The 19,707-nt window shown below is 39.3% G+C and overlaps 1 protein-coding gene and 1 pseudogene across 8 annotated transcripts in view; one reads left to right on the top strand and one right to left on the bottom strand.

Moving 5' to 3' along the window:
• The window catches only part of ANKRD42 (ankyrin repeat domain 42), a 96,147-nt gene that overhangs the window by 60,243 nt on the left and 16,197 nt on the right, over window positions 1-19,707 (bottom strand). For 4 of the 8 annotated variants that reach the window (XM_023583239.3, XM_023583240.3, XM_071218295.1 and 1 more), the window contains exons 3-5: window positions 14,851-14,958; window positions 10,977-11,123; window positions 9,357-9,492 (exon numbers count right to left, since the gene is read on the bottom strand). In XM_023583239.3, coding sequence (XP_023439007.2) covers window positions 9,357-9,492; window positions 10,977-11,123; window positions 14,851-14,958 — 391 coding nt within the window. Of the gene's footprint in view, window positions 1-9,356; window positions 9,493-10,976; window positions 11,124-14,850; window positions 14,959-17,660; window positions 17,803-19,707 lie in introns of all 8 variants that reach the window. The other 4 variants (XM_004473861.5, XM_058306071.2, XM_071218293.1 and 1 more) reach the window with 3 other exon arrangements.
• LOC101424298 (transcription factor BTF3 pseudogene) lies at window positions 2,001-2,755 on the top strand (annotated as a pseudogene).

The raw sequence follows: 19,707 nt of genomic DNA, 5'->3' as shown, positions 1-19,707 counted from the left end.
ATAAAAGAAGAAAGCAGCTGAGCCCTAAAAGAAACCAGCCCAGGGAGAAAGCCTTATCCCAGCCTACAGCTGAGAACAGAAGGAGCTGGGACCACAGAGCCTTAAGAAGAAGAGGGAGGGTGAACGTCGGCAGCCATCTTGCTCTAACATGTGGCAACAGATTTTGGTGAGGGAAGTAACTTAAACACTTTATGGCCTTGTAACGTTAAGCTTCTATTCCAAATAAATATGCTTTATAAAAGCCAAAAGATTGCATCAGCACCCCTTTGGCTGACACATATACATATCACATACATTAGAAAAGAAAGACACTGTCAGTATTTTCAGATTGTATACCTAGAAAAACCAAAAGATTCCACAGATAAATTATTTGAATTACTGAGCTCAGTAAGGTTGTAAAATACACAATCATATTTTTGTATACCAGCAAGAAAGACTTAGAAAGTATTTACATATTTAAAATACCACAAAAAAATTAAAATATCCATAAAAGAGAAGTAACACCTCTACAGAGAAAACTATAAAATATTACCAAAAGAAATTCAAAAAGATCTAAATAAGGAGAGATATGTGATGTTCATGAATTAAAAGATTCAATATAAAACAAATATCAGTTCTAAAATTGATGCATAAAATCCCAAAGTCCTAGTAGTTTTTAATATATTTTTTATTTTCTATTTTTAAAAGATACATAGATCACACAAAATGTTACATTAAACAATATAGGAGGTTCCCATGTGTCCCTCTCCCCCCACTTGTCCCACTTGTCCCACATCAACAACTTCTTTCATTAGTGTAGTACATTCATTGCATTTTGAGGAAGACATTTTGGAGCATTGCTACATCGCATGGATTATAGTTTACATTGTAGTTTACACTCTCTCTTAGTCCATTCAGTGAGTTATGCCAGAATAGATAATGTCCTGCATCTGTCCCTGCAATATCATTCAGGACAACTCCAAGTCCCAGAAATGCCCCCATATCACACCTCCTTTTCCCATGCCCTGCCTTCAGCAACTCTAGGGGCCACTGTCTCCACATCAATGACACAGTGTCTTCCATTGCTAGAGTCACAATAATTCTATAGTAGAATACCAGTAAATCCACTCTAGTCCAGATTTTATTCCTCAATCCTCCAGTAGTTTTTTTTTTTTTTAAAGATTTATTTATTTATTTCTCTCCCTTTCCCCTACCCCCTCCCACCCAGGTTGTCTGTTCTCTGTGTCTATTTGCTGCATCTTCTTTGTCCACTTCTGTTGTTGTCAGCGGCTCGGGAATCTGTGTTTCTTTTTGTTGCATCATCTTGTTGTGTCAGCTCTCCGTGTGTGCGGCGCCATTCCTAGGCAGGCTGCACTTTCTTTCGCACTGGGCAGCTCTCCTTACGGGGCGCACTCCTTGCGCATGGGGTTCCCCTATGCGGGGGACACCCCTGTGTGGCAGGGCACTCCTTGCGCGCATCAGCACCGTGCATGGGCCAGCTCCACACAGGTCAGGAGGTCCAGGGTTTGAACCGCGGACCTCCCATGTGGTAGATGGACGCCCTAACCACTGGGCCAAATCCACCGCCTCCAGTAGTTTTTTAATAAAAATTTACAAGCATATTGTCCATGAAAATTGCAAAGAACCAAGAAAAGCCAAAACAAACTTGAAGAAGAAAAACTAAGTGGGAGAACTTACTTTCTTAAAATCCAAGACTTATTATAAAGTTACAGTAGTTAAGACAGAGTGGTATAGCACAAAGAGAAATAAATCAGAAGAACAAAATACAGAATCCAGAAAACAAGCCCACACATATATGGTACTAATATATGACAAAGACACCAACTGCAAAGTACTGAGGAAAAAGACAGTCTTTAGTTTCAACACATGAAGCTAAGTTGACTATATAGCTCTAGCTGCCATCTTGCGTCCCCGCGTGTGTGCGCCTGGTCTCAGCTGGTCTACCTGAGACCCGAGTGCCAACCCTAGTCCCCCGCGTGGCCCCATTTCCGCTCAACAAGATGAAAGAAATTACCATGAACCAGGAGAAACTCGCCAAACTGCAAGCACAAGTGTGCATTGGTGGGAAAGGAACTGCTCGCAGAAAGAAGGTGGTTCACAGACAGCTGCTACAGCAGATGATAAAAAACTTCAGTTCTCCTTAAAGCAATTAGGGGTAAACAATATCTCTGGTATTGAAGAGGTTAACATGTTTACAAACCAAGGAACAGTGATCCACTTCAATAACCCTAAAATTCAGGCATCTCTGGCAGCGAACACTTTCACCATTACAGGCCATGCTGAGACCAAGCAGTTAACAGAAATGCTACCCAGCATCTTAAACCAGCTTGGTGCAGACAGTCTGACCAGTCTGAGGAGACTGGCTGAAACTCTGCCCAAACAATCTGTGGATGGAAAAACACCACTTGCTACTGGAGAGGATGATGATGATGAAGTTCCAGATCTTGTGGAGAATTTTGATGAGGCTTTCAAGAATGAGGCCAACTGAATTGAGTCAACTTCTGAAGAAGATAGAATTTGACATTACTTGGAGCTATTTTATATTATGACTGCTTTTTAAAATTGTTTCATTTATGGATCTAATAAAATCTAGATCTCTAATATTTTTAAGCTCAAGCCCCTTGGACACTGCAGCTCTTTTCAGTTTTTGCTTATCCACAGTTTCATTCTTTGCAGCTAATTAAGCTGAAGAAGCCTGGGAGTAAAGTTTGAAAATAATATTAATAAAGTTCTTTGCCTAGTAAAAAAAATAAAATTTAATTTAAAAAAATAAATAAGTCAACTAGATAACTACATGGAAAACAAAAATGCAACTTTACTCCTGCCTTGCATTATGCACATAAAAGTATGTTCCATCTGGGTTGGAGGTCTAAATGTGAAAGTAAAACAATAAAATTTATAGACGATAACAGAGAAGAATGTCTTCATCATAATCAAAGAAGGGTGAAAAAAAATTTACACTGGATATCGAAAGCACTAATGACAAAGGAAGAGATTGCTAAACTAGACTACACTAAAATTAAAATTATTCCTCAAAAGATACCTTAAAAGAAAAGGGAGGCAAGACTTTCAGGAAGATGAAGGATTAGAGAGGCAGAAAAAATTGCTATAGGACAGGTGGAAATAGTCTGGAGGGCTGCTCTGGGGCTCAGGACACCAGGGGAAGGCAAGGCACACACAGGAGAGGGAAGAAGGAAGGGAGTCTCATCTCAGCTGGTTAAAACTTCCAGTGAGTAGAGCCACAAAAGCAGCAGTGGGTGTCCCTCCCCCCACAGTCAGAACCAACAAGTCTGCGGACTGGAGCGGCTCCTGACTGAGTTTGTTGCAGGAGTCCTCCTCCCCAAAAACGGGAGACAGAGGGACACAGACTACAGCCAGTCAACTTGGTCAGCTGCATTGGAGGAGTCACACACTTCCAGGCCAGGTGGGGCCAGGACATGGCTTGCACTGAGAGCTGGCAGGGAGCTAAAGAGAATGTGCCTTCTCAAACACCTTCCCTCCTGCCCCAGGCTGGTTGCTGAGGAGGCAGGGGGAGGGTCCTGCTGGCTGTGGGAGAACAGCTTCTGAGAGGTTTGTGTGTGAGGGCTGGCCAGCCCTGAGGACACTGCTTCTGCACTGCCCACCGACCTGAGGAGCTACACGGAATGCATTTCACCCCTAGCACCCGAGGTCTGAGCTGAGAAGTCCGCCAAAGAGCACAATCTGCTGGCAAGACTGGAAAAGTGCATGAAAAGGGAAAAATAATAAATTTTTAAAAAGAGTCAAGCAGGTGCCCTTATTGACTCCATCTCCAAGGCTTGTGGAAACTGGCCTGCACCTCAATACTGGTTCCTAAGCCCTGGTTTGAACAGTTAAAACAGGGCAATCCTAAATATCAAGAACAAGTTGAATCAAGAGTCAAAGAACAGTGGTAGCACAGAGCTACTTAATAGTAAATTCCTAAGCATGAGAGAGAAACTGAACATCAGAGTAAACTCAGCACAGAATCAGATGCTAGACATCAGCAAAAAATTATAAGCCATTTTAAGAAAGAAGATACGACTTGGGCAAAGGAACAAATTGAAGCTCCAGGCAAGACACAGGACCCGAAACAGTTAGTCAATGAGTTTCATACAAATCTCCTAAATCAAATCATGGAGGTGAAGGATAACATGTCCACAGAAATAAAAGACATTAAGAAGACACAGGTAGACTTCTGGGAAGATGGCAGATTAGAGAGACATGGGACTCATTTCTCTCCCAGAAAAATAGCTAGAGGAAAGGCAGAAATAGCTTATGAAAAAATCTTCTAGGGTTTAGGACACCAGGGAAAGGCTGGACACAGCCCAGACAAGGGCAAAGGAAAAGAATCACAACAGCAAAACTGAGTTAAAAGTCGAAGCTGCAAATGCCAGCACCCTCCCCCACACTAGACACTTGAATTCTCAGACCTCAGGGTGGGACAGGAACATCTGTCATATTGATCTGGTCCATGTTGAAGCAAACACATTCAGAGGCAGCACTGAACTGAGAGGGCTGCCAAACAGCACCAACTGCTGGCAGACCAAGGAAATGCATGTGAAGAAACTAAAAGTAAATAAGTTAAGAGAGGCCTTTTCTGGTCTTTAAAGCCTCCTGCCCCAAGGCCCTTGGCAGTGGGTCTGCAACCCATTACTGGGCCCAGGAGCCAGATCTGAATAACAAATAGGGACAATCCTAAAGACCCAGAACAGGTTGAACCAAGAATCAAAGAACAGCAGTAACACACAGCCTCCTGCCACTAAAATCCTATGAAAGAGAAAGAAATTGAGCATCTGAGTAAACTTGCCTTCCTAATCAGATGTCTAGACATCAGCAAAAAATTATAAGCCATACTAGGAAAATGGAGGAAATACCTGCAAATCAAATCCAACAGCATATTAATAGAATTATACAACACAACCAAGTGAGTTTTATTCCTGGTATGCAAGGGTGGTTCAACATAAGAAAAGCAATTAAAGTAATACACCGCATTAACAAATCAGAAAGAAAAAAAAAAAATATGATCATCTCGATTGAGGCAGAAAAGGCATTTGACAAAATCCAGCATCCTTTATTGATAAAAACACTTCCAAAGATAGGTATAGAAAGAAAGTTCCTCAACAAAATAAAGTGCATATATGGAATTCCCACAGCCAAAATCTTACTTAATTGGGAGAGATTGAAAGCTTTTCCTCTAAAATCAGGAACAAGACAAGGATGCCCACTATCACCACTTTTATTCAGCATTGTACTAGAAGTTCCCACAAGAGTGATTAGGCAAGAAAAAGAAATAAAAGGAATCCAAATTGGAAAGAAGTAAAACTCTACCTGCAGATGACATAAAAATTCCAAAGTATTCACAACAAAGCTATTAGAGCTAATAAATGAGTTCAGCAAAGTGGCAGGATACAAGATCAAAAGCAAAAATCAGTAGTGTTTCTATACACCAGTAATGAGCAAGCTAAGGAGGAAACCAAGAAAAATTTTCCATTTACAATAGCAACAAAAAGACTCAAATATCTAGGAATTAATTTAACCAGGAAGGTAAAAGATCTGTACTCAGAAAACTATAAAACAAAAGGTTTGTAGAAACTAAAAGAAATTAGAGAAGGCCTAAACAAATGGAAGGGATTCTGTGTTCTTAGAATGGAAGATGAAACATCATGAATATGTCAGGTATACCCAAATTGATATATAGATTAATTAATACAATACCAATCAAAATTCCAACAGCCTACTTTACAGAAATAGGAAAGTTATTTACCAAAGTCATTTGGAAGGAAAATGAGTCCTGAAGAGCAAACTCAGCAGATTCACATTTCCTGACCTTGAAGTGTATTATAAAGCTACAGTGGTCAAAACAGCATGATATTGGCATAAAGATAGAAACACTGATCAGTGCAATAAATTGAGAGTTCAGAAATAGAACTCCACCTCTATGGTCAACAGATATTTTTCTGTAAGCCTACCAACTCACTTTTTTTTTTTGGAGGTACTGGGATTGAACCCAGGACCTTATACATAGGAAGCAGACACTCAACTACTTCAGCTACATCCATTCCCCCAAAGTCCAATTTTCCAAGACAGAACTGTCTCTTTAACAAATGGTGCTAGGAGAATTAGATATCTATAAACAAAAGAATGAAAGTGGACCCCTAACCCACTCCTTACACAAGAATCAACTCAAAATGGATCAAAGACCTAAATATAAAAGCTAGGACCATAAAACTGTTAGAAGAAAATGTAAGGAAACATCTTCAAGACCATGTAGTAGGTGGGGGTCTCTTAAACCTTTACACCCAAAGCACGAACAACAAGAGATAACATAGATAAATTGGGCCTCCCCAAAATTAAAGACTTCTGCACCTCAAAGGACTTTGTGAAGAGGGTAAAAAGACAGCAAACTCAATGAGAGAAAATATTTGGAAATCACACATCCAACAAGGGTCAAATATCCATGATACATAAAGAGATACTATAAATTCAACAATAAAAAAACAAATGTCCCAATTAAAAAATGGGCAAAAGAACTGAATAAACATTTTTTTCTAAAGAAGAAATACAAACAGTGGGGAAAAAAACACATGAAAAAATGTTCAACTTCATTGGGTATTAGGGAAATGCAAATCAAAGCTACAATGAGGTAGCATTTCACACTTATTAGAAAGGCCACTATTAAAAAGATAGAAACTACAAGTGTGGAGAGGATGTGGAGAGATAGGATGGCTTATTCACTGTTCGTGGGAAATAATATGGTACAGCTACTGTGGAATTCTGTTTGGCAGTTCCTAAGGAAGTTAGATAAAGATCTGTCCTGTGAATATGCCAAGAACTGAGAGCACGTATACATACATCTGCACACTAATGTTCATAGTACCTTTATTCACAATTGCCAAAAGATGGAAACAAACCAGGTGTCCATCAACTGATGAATGGATAAACAAACTGTGGTATATACATAGATGGAATATTTTTAAACTGTAAGAAGAAATGAAGTTGTAAAATATATGACAGGATGGATCAACCTGGAGGAACTATGTTTAGCGAAGCAAGCCAGATGCAAAAGGACAAATATTGTATGATTTCATTATTATGAACTAAGTATAATGAGCAAATCTCATGGAGTTAGAAGCTAGAATATAAATCAGCAAAGAATAGAATGTGGTTAGAGAGTGGAAAGCTGAATTTAATATGTGGAGAACTGGTAAAAAATTGTAAATGTTTGGAAATTAATAGAAATGGTGAAAGCACATCACAGGATTTGTGATCAGTAGCACTAACGTATGGGTATGATAGTGGTTTGGGTTTTGTTGTGTTGTGTTTTTTTTCTTTTCTTCTGGAGTTATGAATATGCTCCAATACTGATTAAATTGATGAATGCACAAATCTGTGACTATACCAAATGCTGTTGATTGTACACTTTATATAAATATATGGTTTATGAACAACAAAATAATAGTGTGGTTTAGGGTTAAAATACACCAAATGTAAAAGAAATGGACTATAGCTAGTAGTAATACTTTGACAATGCTCTTCTATAATTTGTTACAAATGCTTCACTACAATGCAAAGTATTCCTGGTAGAGTGATATATATGAGAGCCCTGTATGATGTTATGCACCTTGGTTTTGTAAATTCACAACTTTTACTATACACTTATTGTTTACCTAAGTTGATGTATGAATGATATACTTTAATAATTTTTTTAAGGAAAAAGAATCCCTATTATAAAAACCAACCCATTTCTGCTATTTTGCATTGGCAGCCTTTAGCAAACTAAAACACAATCCAAGAGAAAAATAAGGGAAAGAGTTGAACCAGTATGTCACAAAAGAAGATAATCAAATAGCCAATAAATATATGAAAATATGTTCAACATCATTAGTCATCAGGAAAATGTAAATTAAAACCACAATTATCAGGAAGCGGACTTGGTCCAACGGATAGGGCATCCGCCTACCACATGGGAGGTCCATGGTTCAAACCCCGGGCCTCCCTGACCCGTGTGGAGCTGGCCCATGCACAGTGCTGATGCGCACAAGGAGTGCCATGCCACACAGGGGTGTCCCCAGCATAGGGAAGCCCCATGTGCAAGGAGTGCGCCCCTAAGGAGAGCTGCCCAGCGCAAAAGAAAGTGCAGCCTGCCCAAGAATGGCGCTGCACACATGGAGAGCTGACGCAACAAGATGATGCAACAAAAAGAAACACAGATTTCTGGTGCTGCTGATAAGGATAGAAGCGGTCTCAGAAGAACATAACAGCAAATGGACACAGAGAGCAGACAACTGGGGGGAAGGGGGCAGAAATAAATAAAAAAATAAATCTTTAAAAAAAAAACCACAATTATCACTATACATCCCTCAAATGACTAAAATTAAAATATTAGTACCAAGTGTTAATGATAATACAGAAGAACAAACTCTTAAATACTACCAGTAGATGTGTAAATTGGTACAACCACTTTGGAAAAGAGAAAGAAGCCAGACAGAAAAGAGCTGGTTTGTGATTCCACTTCACAGAGTTCCAAAAGTGAAAAAACTAATATACAGTGTTAGAAGTCAAGGTAGCAATTCATTTTGGAGAGTAACTGGAGGGGAGAGAGACCTCAAAGTATAGTATAGTATAGTATAGTATAGTATAGTATAGTATAGTATAGTATAGTATAGTATAGTATAGTACAGTATAGTACAGTATAGTATAGTATAGTATAATGTATATAACATAACATAATATATAACATTCTACTTCTTAGTCTGGCTGATGGTTACAGGGAAATGTTCATTTGTGAAAATTCAATGAACTGCACACTTGAGTAAGGCACTTTTCTTATGCATTTATACTTTAATTTAAAAACTAAACTGTTTTAAAAAATGAACAAAGTCAGAAGCTTCAAAAAAACAGAAATGAGGGTAAAATAAAGCCTTTTCAGATAAACAAAAACTGGGAGCATTTACACCAAAAGACCTGCACTAAAGGAACACTAAAGGAAGTACTTCAGAAAGAAGCAAAAACGATCCCAGAAGGTAGTGTGAAGGGATGGAGATGAAACCAGGGAGGTAGGTGTCTGGGAGTCCAAGTTTAATTTGGCCAGTCCCTGTTTTGCTGATATGGCTCTAGAAAAATATTAAGCACAGGCTATAAAACAAATGGAAAAAAAAAAAAAAGACAAATTGCGAAGTTTGATAGGGGTACATAAAATAGGGAAGATTTAAATAAAAACTGTTTATGTCAACAGATTTACTACATTAGTTTTGTGAGGGACTAATAGAATGATGATAGTTTAAATTACTTAAACATGGTCTAACCCTTAAAAGTTTAAAACAAAACAATACAAAATATTTGCTTTTGTTGAGTACCTGGAAGGTTTCCATTGCAGTCCACATCTTCTATGCCACAGCCCCATTTAACAAGCAGTTGCAAACAGCCAAGCCTCCCATGAAAGGCTGCATAATGTACAGGTCTCCACTCTCTCTTATCCGTCAAGCTGGGATCCTAGAAGTAGCATTCACAAGGACTCAGTTTCTTGCCATTTGAGGAAAGAGTGGAGAAGGGGGGACACTAAGCCTAGCAGCCTAATTCTGCAAATTAAAACTATAAGGCAAACACTAAATATAATAGAAAAAGTGGGCCTAACAAAATTTACACTGCAACTACTGATTTGAACATGAGTTAGTAAGGTACTAGTGAAATTTCATAAAATAGGCTTTTAAAAAGCACACAAGTTATACAAAATAGTGTTTTTAAAAAGGAGCTTAGTCATTTTGCTGGTCAGTTTCCTGAGCAGTAACAGAGAAGGATGGATTAAAAAATCAAACCATATCTCTGAAAGCATAAACAAAGAGTCAATGAGGGAAGATGTGGCTCAAGTGATTGGGCTCCCATCTACCACACTGGAGATCAAGGGTTTGGTTCCCAGGGCCTCCTGGTGAAGACAAGCTTGCCTACACAGAGGGCTGGCCCAAGTGGAGTACTGGCCCACACAGGAGTGCAGGCCTGTGCGGCAAGCTGGCCCAAGTGGAGAGCAGGTGCAGCAAGATGACACAAAAAAAAAAGACACAGAGGAGAGACAATAAGAGACACAGCAGATCAGGGAGCTGAGGTGGCCCAAGAGATTGAGCACCTCTTTCCCACTCCAGAAGGTCCCAGGATCAGTTCCCAGGGTCACCTAAAGACAAGACAAGCAGACACAGAAGAACACACAGCAAATGGACACAGAAAGCAGACAGTGAGTGCAAAAACAATGGGGGGGAGGATAAATAAATAAATCTTTAAAAAAAAAGTCAATGAAAAAATATTTAGTAGGCTCTTCACTGTTTTTCTAACTTATAGAAACATCAATTCTTACCATAATGTCTTCAATATTGGTAGTTCCCATTAACAACTTCTTATTATTAAATAAGAAGTTAGTAATATTAAAAACACGGGCATATATAAATGAATTTTCTGTATATACAGATCACTTTTCAAATTAGTACATGAGATAAGAGTTACAACAGAAACACACAAGTAAACACCCAGAAAATCATAAAGGTTTATAATAACCTGGTTAAGATTTGTTTGAAAGATTCAGTATCTTCCCACTTAATCTCTGAACTAACATGAAGAACCCAAAGCCTGTGAAATGTTTTGTACTAAACTGCTTTCTTGAAAGATTAATCTGAATTGTTCTGAAGTTCATCTGAATAACTGTCCCATGTTAAAAGATGGATATACTTTACCAAGTGCAATGAATGTCTCATGATGATGGAGGAGGTTGTTGTTATGGGGGGAGGATTAGGGTGAGGGGGGGTGGTATATGGGGACCTCATACTTTTTCAATGTAATGTTAAAAAATAAAGACAAAAAATAAAATAAAAAAAAAAGATGGACATATTAAAGTGAATGATTACATTACTTCCCCAAAGTCACATAAGGGGTTCAAAAAGTGAAGAGATAACTGGACTATAAAATGCTATTCCATCTGTATGATTACACACTCTCACATCTAAACAGGAATCCCTCACCACTCCACTTCGAAGCATTATTTGCAAAGTGAAAGAATGTCCATGAGTGGCAGCAAGGTGTAAAGGAGTACATCCATGATCATCCTGGGCCGAAAGATTTGCTCCATTGATCATAAGAGCCTAAAAATAGAGAAATAAGAATCTGTGTTTACATAAGCATAGATGTGCAATTACAAATGCAGATGTGGATTATCTGAAAGTAGGCAATGTCTTAATCCATAGCTGAATTATTACATTTGGACTCTGTGCTACAGGCAAAATAAGGGAAATTCTTAGCTTATTCTAAGAAAACGCTTGAGGTCTTTTTGAACATTGCCTAGAGACATTTATGATACCTGATTACACATTCTGATTTGAGCTTATATAAGGCATACTTTTCATAAGTACAGATTAGCAACCCCCAAATTAAATACTTTAATGCTAAGTAATAAAACTGAAATTTAAATTTCTACTCTTTCAAAAGCAGAACTTTTAATAACTGGATTTGAACACAATAAGATGATTTCATTATTTAAGTAATCAGTTCTAAGCTTCTAATCAAGTTTATAACTGTACTTAAGGAATTCTTTCTGAATTTACAAGTGGCCCAGTTTCTAAATGTGGGTTCTATCATACACAGCACTTCTATGTAATAGAGTAGCTGGTTCAAAAGAATTAGTCTTAATATTTTTAAGATTTTGTTCACTGGGCCTTTCTTCTTCTTCTTTAACCAGCCTTTATTTACCAGTATCTCAGCAAAGGAAACTCAGTCATAATTCCTATCAAGAGTTTTAAGAAGACTATTCTCTATAATTTTGTCTGATTACCATTAACTAACTAGTCTATAATCATCATAAACGATATTGAGTGCTACTGTGTAAAAGTCACTATGAAGAATACGAAGATAAATCATCAAACATACTCAGAGACAAAGATAATCAACTATACAAAGAAATCTTTGATAATCAACAACTATATAGTTCAAAAAGCACTTCAAAAGTTCTAAGAAGGGATCACTTTGAAGAAGGGAAGGCAGAGGAAGTGGCTTAATCTAATGTTTGGAAAGCATCAGGTAAAGCTTCATCTGACCCTGATGTCCCCTAAAATTATGGTTGTCTTTTCTCCTTCCTTTCACTGCCTAGCCTCTCAAATTAACACCTCAACACCTCAACTCCAAATCTATCTACCATCCCTACCATGCAGAGAAATACACCCAACCTTCCCCAGTAAAGAGCTCTCATCCACTGAGTTTGACAGCCTTTCCACAAGCTTTATGCACCTTAGTTTTCTCCTACATCTGACACTTTGCCGACTTTCTTAGAATAAACTTCTTTCATTTGCAGAGCCCTTACTCTTCCATCCCTCGAACGTTCCTTCTCTGAAATGAATACTCATTTCTCTGCTTCTTCCCATCCCAACTACTAACATTCTTCAAACTTCAATCCTCAACACTCTATACTCTTTGTCTATTCTCTCTTATCTGTAACCTCCTGAAATCTTTGTCTGTGGTCCTCTTTTCAACTGCCTTGACCTTCTGCATCTAGATAACCTACAGGCATCGTAAACTCAACTGTGCCAAACTCAACTCAACACCTTTCCCCAAACCTCCCCTGCCTGATTTCTCCATTTCTATCTATGGAGTCATAATTATCTCTCATTCTGACTCAAAACTTTAAATTCTCACCATACTCTGTCAATGCCTGCTTTGCAAGATGTCTTGAATCATTTTCTTTTCTAATGCCACTACTTAAGCTTGCCGGCTCTAGTTAGTGAGTATAGCAAGTCTTCTAGCTGGCCTTTTTGCCTCCAGTTAATCTTGCTAGAATAATTTCCTGGAATATGAATTTCATTACCTCATTCCCCTGTCAATATACATAAATGTGTATGTATGCATGCGTGTACATACATATATACTGACACATATTTATATATATACACACATACATATTATGGATTTAATTATTTACCTTCAAAATATATGTTGAAGTCCTAATCCACACTACTTCAGAATGTGACTTTATTTGGAAATAGAGTCATTACAGATGGAATTAGGCAAGTTAAACGAGGTAATCCCGGAGTAGGGTAGATCCTTAATCCAACATGACTGTTGTCCTTATAAGAGGAAAGTTAGAAACAGATGGAGAGACAAGGCGAGACTCCAGGGAGAACACTATGTGAAGACTGAGGCAAAAACATCATGGATTGCCAGGGAACCTCCAGAAGCTGGAGGAGGCATGAGACAGATTATTCCCCACGGACCCCAACGGAGCAGGGCCCTGCTGACACCTTGATTTCAGACTTCTAGCCTCCCCAAGGGTGAGAAGATAAATTCCTGTTGTGTTATACAACCCAGTTTGTAGTAATTTGTGGCAGCAGCCGTAGGAAACTGAAACATAAGTATATTTATATTTATGTGTCTTGGTGTGTATATAAAAACTCTCTTTCCTATACAATTGACTCTAAATTTTTTTTCTTTCTTTTTTTTAATTTCTCTCCCCTTCCCCCTCCCGCACCCCCCCAGTTGTCTGCTCTCTGTGTCCATTCACTGTGTGTTCTTCTGTGACTACTTCTATCAGCAGCACCGGCAATCTGTGTTTCTTCTTGTTGCATCATCTTGTTGTGTCAATTCTCCATGTGTGCGGCACCATTCCTAGGCAGGCTGCACTTTCTTTCGCACTGGGAGGCTCTCCTTACAGGGCACACTCCTTCGTGGGGGTCACCTACGCGGGGACACCCCTGTGTGGCATGGCACTCCTTGCACACATCAGCACTGCGCATGGGCCAGCTCCACACGGATCAAGGAGGCCCGGGGTTTGAACTGCAGACCTCCCAAGTGGTAAGCAGACGCCCTATCCATTGGGCCATGACTCTCAATTCTTTATTCTACTTCTAAGACATTTTACAAGTCTGACCTATCCAAATTTAGCTCATGACAGACCACACTCCAAACCACCTACACTCAGTCAAACTCAGATAATTATATATTCCCTGAAACATCTCATTTTTCCAATTAGGTACATTCACACAGAAGTATATCATAGAGGTTAACAGGACAAAGTCTAGGTTCAAATACTGGCTCTGAAACTTATATTCCATCTATGAAAAGGACACAAAGGATTCACGCATGATGCATGGCAGGCTGTGACTGGTATATAATAAATGTTCAATAAATGACAACCATTATTTTTATTTTCCCCTAATACGTTTCCCACCTGCAATACTTTCTCATTAGTACCCTCTTTAAAATTAACCATTCTTCTAGGCTTAGCTCAAGTTTTACGTCCGCCTTTTATGATTCTTCCATGTCCTCCTAATTTCTACAGTTCTTTTCATCTATACTTTTAATTATAAGTTTAATCATAGACTGTGCCTATACTGTTCCATAACTCACTGGACAGAGGTCTTGTCACTCCAAACAGAATCTCAGCTTCTTACAGGCAGAGACTAATTGCTTATATGATTTTGTATTCCTCCAACTTCGTCTATTTTGTAAATTCATTACATCTAGTTACTCTAATAAACTATATCCTGCCAAATATTAATGTGTTACTCTGGCCAGGATTAAATAAGGAATTTCAGGAATGACAAACTATAAAAGAGGTATCTGGGAGTGACAAGACAGCCCACAAAAAAACTCAGACAGAAAACCATTTCATCACAAAAAAGAATCTCATACCATCACATAAAAGGTCTCATACCATTTATTTAAACAGATAATTGGTACCAAAATACTTGAGTCATGGATTCCTGTAAGTTCTTGTTTCGAACATATAACTATATGGTATAAAATAATTAGAATAATTATAACAACTCAAGTACTTTGCTAAAGTATAACTCAATAAAAAGACAATGTAGCTAACATTATTACCTGCATACAAGCATCCTGACCTCTGATTGCAGCTATGTGAGCTGCTGTCCAACCTTTCACAGTTACTCGTGTGATATCAGCTCCATGCCAAAGCAGCCAATGAAGACACTAAATTAAGGAAACAGCCATGTGAACAAGTGATTATGACTTTCAAACATCTTACTATCTTTTAAATTTAGTCTAATAAGATGAAATGCCCACTGCAGTCTAAAAATCATCGTAAGTGTATGGGAGGAACCAGGTTTAAGAAAAACAAAAGCACAAGGGTAATAATAAATGGTAACCAACACTTGATCTCACTGTTGGGTAAACAATAGGGAATAGTGGGAACTAAGGCAAACTGGAGACCACATTCCTTGTCTATAAGGTGTAGATACTACCGAATTCCAGCCAGTTGTAAGGAAAACTCAGATCCAATGTTGGCAAATATCCTGCAGGACTGATAATGTGCAAGGAAAATAAAATACATCTGTGAGACAAAGTCACTCAATGACCACCAGTTTACAACCTCTGCCATAAATCTTCCAATGAGTTAAGAGCTTTCTATATCAAATCAAAACTTTTCATTCCAATGACACTCTCTAAAAAATAAGTGGTTTATGAAAAGAAGGAAAAGGAGGGGACTTATATACATCTTAAGACTTTTAAATAGCCAACTAATACTCTGTGCCACATATGGTGCTACCATCTTTATACATTCAAGCTTATAGATTCTACCTTCAAGAAGTCTCTTTTTCTCTAAAAGAATTGCTGAGATCATTGGGATACATTGTCACATCAGTCAAAGCCACATCATTTATTTGCAAAGGCTACTGTTTATATATCATTTACTGTCATGAAGATTAATGAGTCAAAATATGGGGGGGAAGCTCAACTTCATTAACAATCACATGTCATTCATTTATTCATTACACATTTATGTAGAGCTTTATTACATGCTAAGCACTAAACAAACCTTCTGCTCTCATGGCAGTCATGTTTACTGAGAAAAGACAGATAAAAGACAAACAAAAATATATACTACATGAAAAGCTATAATAAGGAAGAAGAAGGGAGTGGAGGTGGCTTAACTGATTAGACACCTCCTTCCCTTATCAGAGGTCCTGGGTTTGGCTCCTGGTGTCTCCTAAAGAACTAGGGAGATGAACAGACTTTGCAAGTGAAAAACAAGGGGTGGGGAGAAATAAATAAAATAAATGTTAAAAAGTAAAAAAAATAAGGAAGAAGAAAAAGAAGTCCAGGTGACTTTGGAGTGTGAGCAGTGCTAACTCCTGAAAAATAAAATGTTTTAAACCTACAAAATAACAAAAATTAAAAAGGCCAGCAATATCCAGTGATGGCCAGGTTGAGGGGGGGAATTGTCATTCTCATACACTATTGGTGGTACTATAAACAAGTAAAATATTTTTGCTATATAAAAGAATCTGATTTGTCACGTTTCAAAAATACAGCAAAAATATTTTGCTAAATAAAAGAGGGACAAGTATTCCTCAGGCCCACCGCAATGGGAAGTGACTGCGATTCAACTGAATTTCAGCTGGACCGAAAGAGAGGACATAAGGTCTGCTCACAAGCACCCGCAGCCATGGGACCGAATGAGTAATAGCCTCACCACCCCAAACTCACTTCCCCATCCGCACCACCTCTCACCTGCTGTCACCTGGGCCTCCCCCACCGCACCTGCACCGGCTACCCACCCTCCTCCTGCTTTCCCCTTCGGATAGCTGGAAGGGATTGCAGGGATCAAGGCTTAGAGTTAAGGTATTAGCAAGCAGGGATTAACTACCTAAATGGACAGTAACCACTGTGTAGGACCTTGAGAAACAAAGGCTGCCACATGTGGTCTCTGAGACTGACAGAGTGCTGATCTTAAGTCCTTGACTTTGTACAAGCTGGGGATTTCTGAATAAGCATGCAGATAACACCAGGCATGCCAAGAAAGTCTCAAGTCTTTAGGTATTCTGGAGATTTTATATTTCCCCTCCTGCTCTCTCCCCATTTCAAGTGAGGAAATATTTGAAGTTGTCTTTGAGACCAACTTTATGGAATACATGAGCTAAGATGCATTTCAGTTATTAATACCGTTATTGATGAACAAAGTTGATAAAGAAATTAAGAAAACTGAAATGTGACATAACAGAATATTAGAAATAGTGTGGTAACTCACCTAACACAGTGCTGGCACATAGTAGGTACTCAATAAATTACACCTGTAATTTTTTTTAAAGTTAAATTGTATATATACCTATACTCTTTTGACCTTGCAAATTCCATTTCAAAAATCTGTTCTAAAAATACTCAAGTGCACAAAGGTATACATTATAAAGATGTCCAACTGGCATTCTGTAATAGTGAAAAACTAGAAATGATCTAAATGTTCACCAATCCCATGGAATACTATGCAGAAACTTACAAGAATGAGGTGAATACACATATATGGACACAGAAAATGCCTAATAAGGCAGTTTTGTTTTGTTTTTATTTTTGTAAAAAGTAAGTTGCTGGGAGATCCAAGTGGCAGAGGAGGGAACGGCAGGCTGCACTCCTTCAGAAGCTGCGGGAAGACAGGCAGGCTTGCGGAGCATACAGGAACCTGTGGGGGCGATCACAGAGGGTGGCTGGAGAGAGGCGGCCCAGACAGGCCCAGGGGAGGAAGGGAGCCGCAGGTGACCAGGACAGGGCAGGGTGCCCTGAGGAGCGGCAGGAGCAGGAGACCCGCCTGTGAGGGGGAACTAGGAGATGCCTGGCTCAGAGGGAGGGCCATTCACAGCTTTTTTTCCTTTTCGTTCTCCCTTTTCTCGCCCAGGTACCTGGAGAGGGGCAGGCAGCAGGGTGATTGGTTGGCAGGCACGGGCAGCAGAGGAGAGGCTAGCTGGTTGCTTGTGGCCTGAGAGGGAGGACCGGCTGGGGTTTCTTCTTTCTTCTCTCCTCTCCCTTTCCTCACATGGGTACCTGATTGGCAAGCATAGACAGACAAAAGGGGTAGCCTAGTTGGTCCCCGGTGGCCTCAGAGGAAGGTCCAGCTGTGTTTTCTCGTTTTTGTTTTTTGCTTGTTCCTTTCTTTTCCTCTGCTTCCTCATCCTGATACCTGCAGCCAGGCATGACTAGGAGGACTGACTGGCCAGCACAGGTGGCTGACAGCAGGGAGCCTCGCTGGAAGCCTCTGCCTGAAAGGGAGGCCCTTTTTTTTTTTAAAGATTTATATTTGGGAAACGGACTTTGGCCCAGTGGTTAGGGCGTCCGTCTACCATATGGGAGGTCCGCGGTTCAAACCCCGGGCCTCCTTGACCCGTGTGGAGCTGGCCATGCGCAGCGCTGATGCGCGCAAGGAGTGCCGTGCCACGCAAGGGTGTCCCCCGCGTGGGGGAGCCCCACGCGCAAGGAGTGCGCCCGTGAGGAAAGCCGCCCAGCGTGAAAAGAAAGAGCAGCCTGCCCAGGAATGGCGCCGCCCACATTTCCCGTGCCGCTGACGACAACAAAAGCGGACAAAGAAACAAGACGCAGCAAATAGACACCAAGAACAGACAACCAGGGGAGGGGGGGAAATTAAAATAAATAAATAAATCTTTAAAAAAAAAAAAAAAAAAAAAAAAATTTATATTTTTTATTATCATTTATTACTTTCTCCTTACGCCCTTGTTGTTTTCACTTGCTGTGTCTGTCTCCCCTGTATCTTTAGGAGGCACCAGGAACTGAATCCAGGGCCTCTGATGTGAGACGGAGGTGCCTAATTGCTTGAACCACCTCCATTCCCTGCTTTTTGTCTCTCTCATTATGCTTTTTTCTTCTTGTGTCTCTTGTTGCATCATCTTGTGTCAGCTTGCTGCGCCTTCCTGTAGTATCATCTCGTTGTCTTGCTCATCTTATTTAGGAAGCACCAGGAACCTCTGCTCCCTGCTTTGTGTCTCTCATTATGTTTTTATTCTTTGGTCTCTTGTTGCCTCAGCTTGCCATGCCTGCCCATCTGCCAGCTTCCTGTCTTCTTTAGGAAGCACCGGGAACTGAATCAGGGATCTCCCGTGTGTTAGGCGAGAGCTTAATTGCTTGAGCCACATCTGATTCCAGAGACCCTCTTTTTATTTCCCATTCTTTTTCACTCTCTTCTCTATTTTTTTGTCTTTCTTCCTTTTCCTCTTTTCCTTCATTTCTTATTTATTTCCTATTACTCCTGTCTTTTTCTTTTATATTTTCTTTATTTATCTTCCATATTTTTTTCATTTTTTCCCTTTTTTATTTTTTAATTTTTTTCTTCCTTTATTTTTCTCTTTCATTTTTCTCAAACATAGACAATTCTAAAGATTTAGAATAAGAGAAACCAACTCTCAAAGAAGACCCTTAACACAAAGACAATCAAAAACAAAATCCTGAAATAGAAAATAAGAAAGCACTTGAAAAGATAAACAAGACCAAGAGCTTGTTTTTTGAGAAGATCAACAAAATTGACAAACCTTTAGCGAGACTAACAAAGAAAAAGAGAAGATGCAAATACACAAAATAAGAAATGAGAAAGGAGCTATCACCACTGACCCCACAGAAATAAAGACTATCATAAGAGGATACTTTGAAAAACTATATTCCAACAAAAATGACAATTCAGAGGAAATGGACAAATTCCTAGAAACACACACGCAGCCTGTATTGACGAAAGAAGAAATTGATGATCTCGACAAACCAATCACAAGCAAAGAGATAGAATCAGTCATTAAAAATCTCCCAACTAAGAAGAGCCCAGGGCCAGACAGCTTCACAGGTGAATTCTACAAAACACACCAGAAAGAACTAACACCAATCCTGCTGAAACTCTTCCAAAAAATCGAAACAGAAGGAACATTATCTAACTCATTCTATGATGCCAAC

Source organism: Dasypus novemcinctus, chromosome 10 (assembly GCF_030445035.2).
Source record: "Dasypus novemcinctus isolate mDasNov1 chromosome 10, mDasNov1.1.hap2, whole genome shotgun sequence".
Classification (NCBI taxonomy): Eukaryota; Metazoa; Chordata; class Mammalia; order Cingulata; family Dasypodidae; genus Dasypus; species Dasypus novemcinctus.
This window is presented reverse-complemented; position numbering and strand designations above follow the sequence as displayed.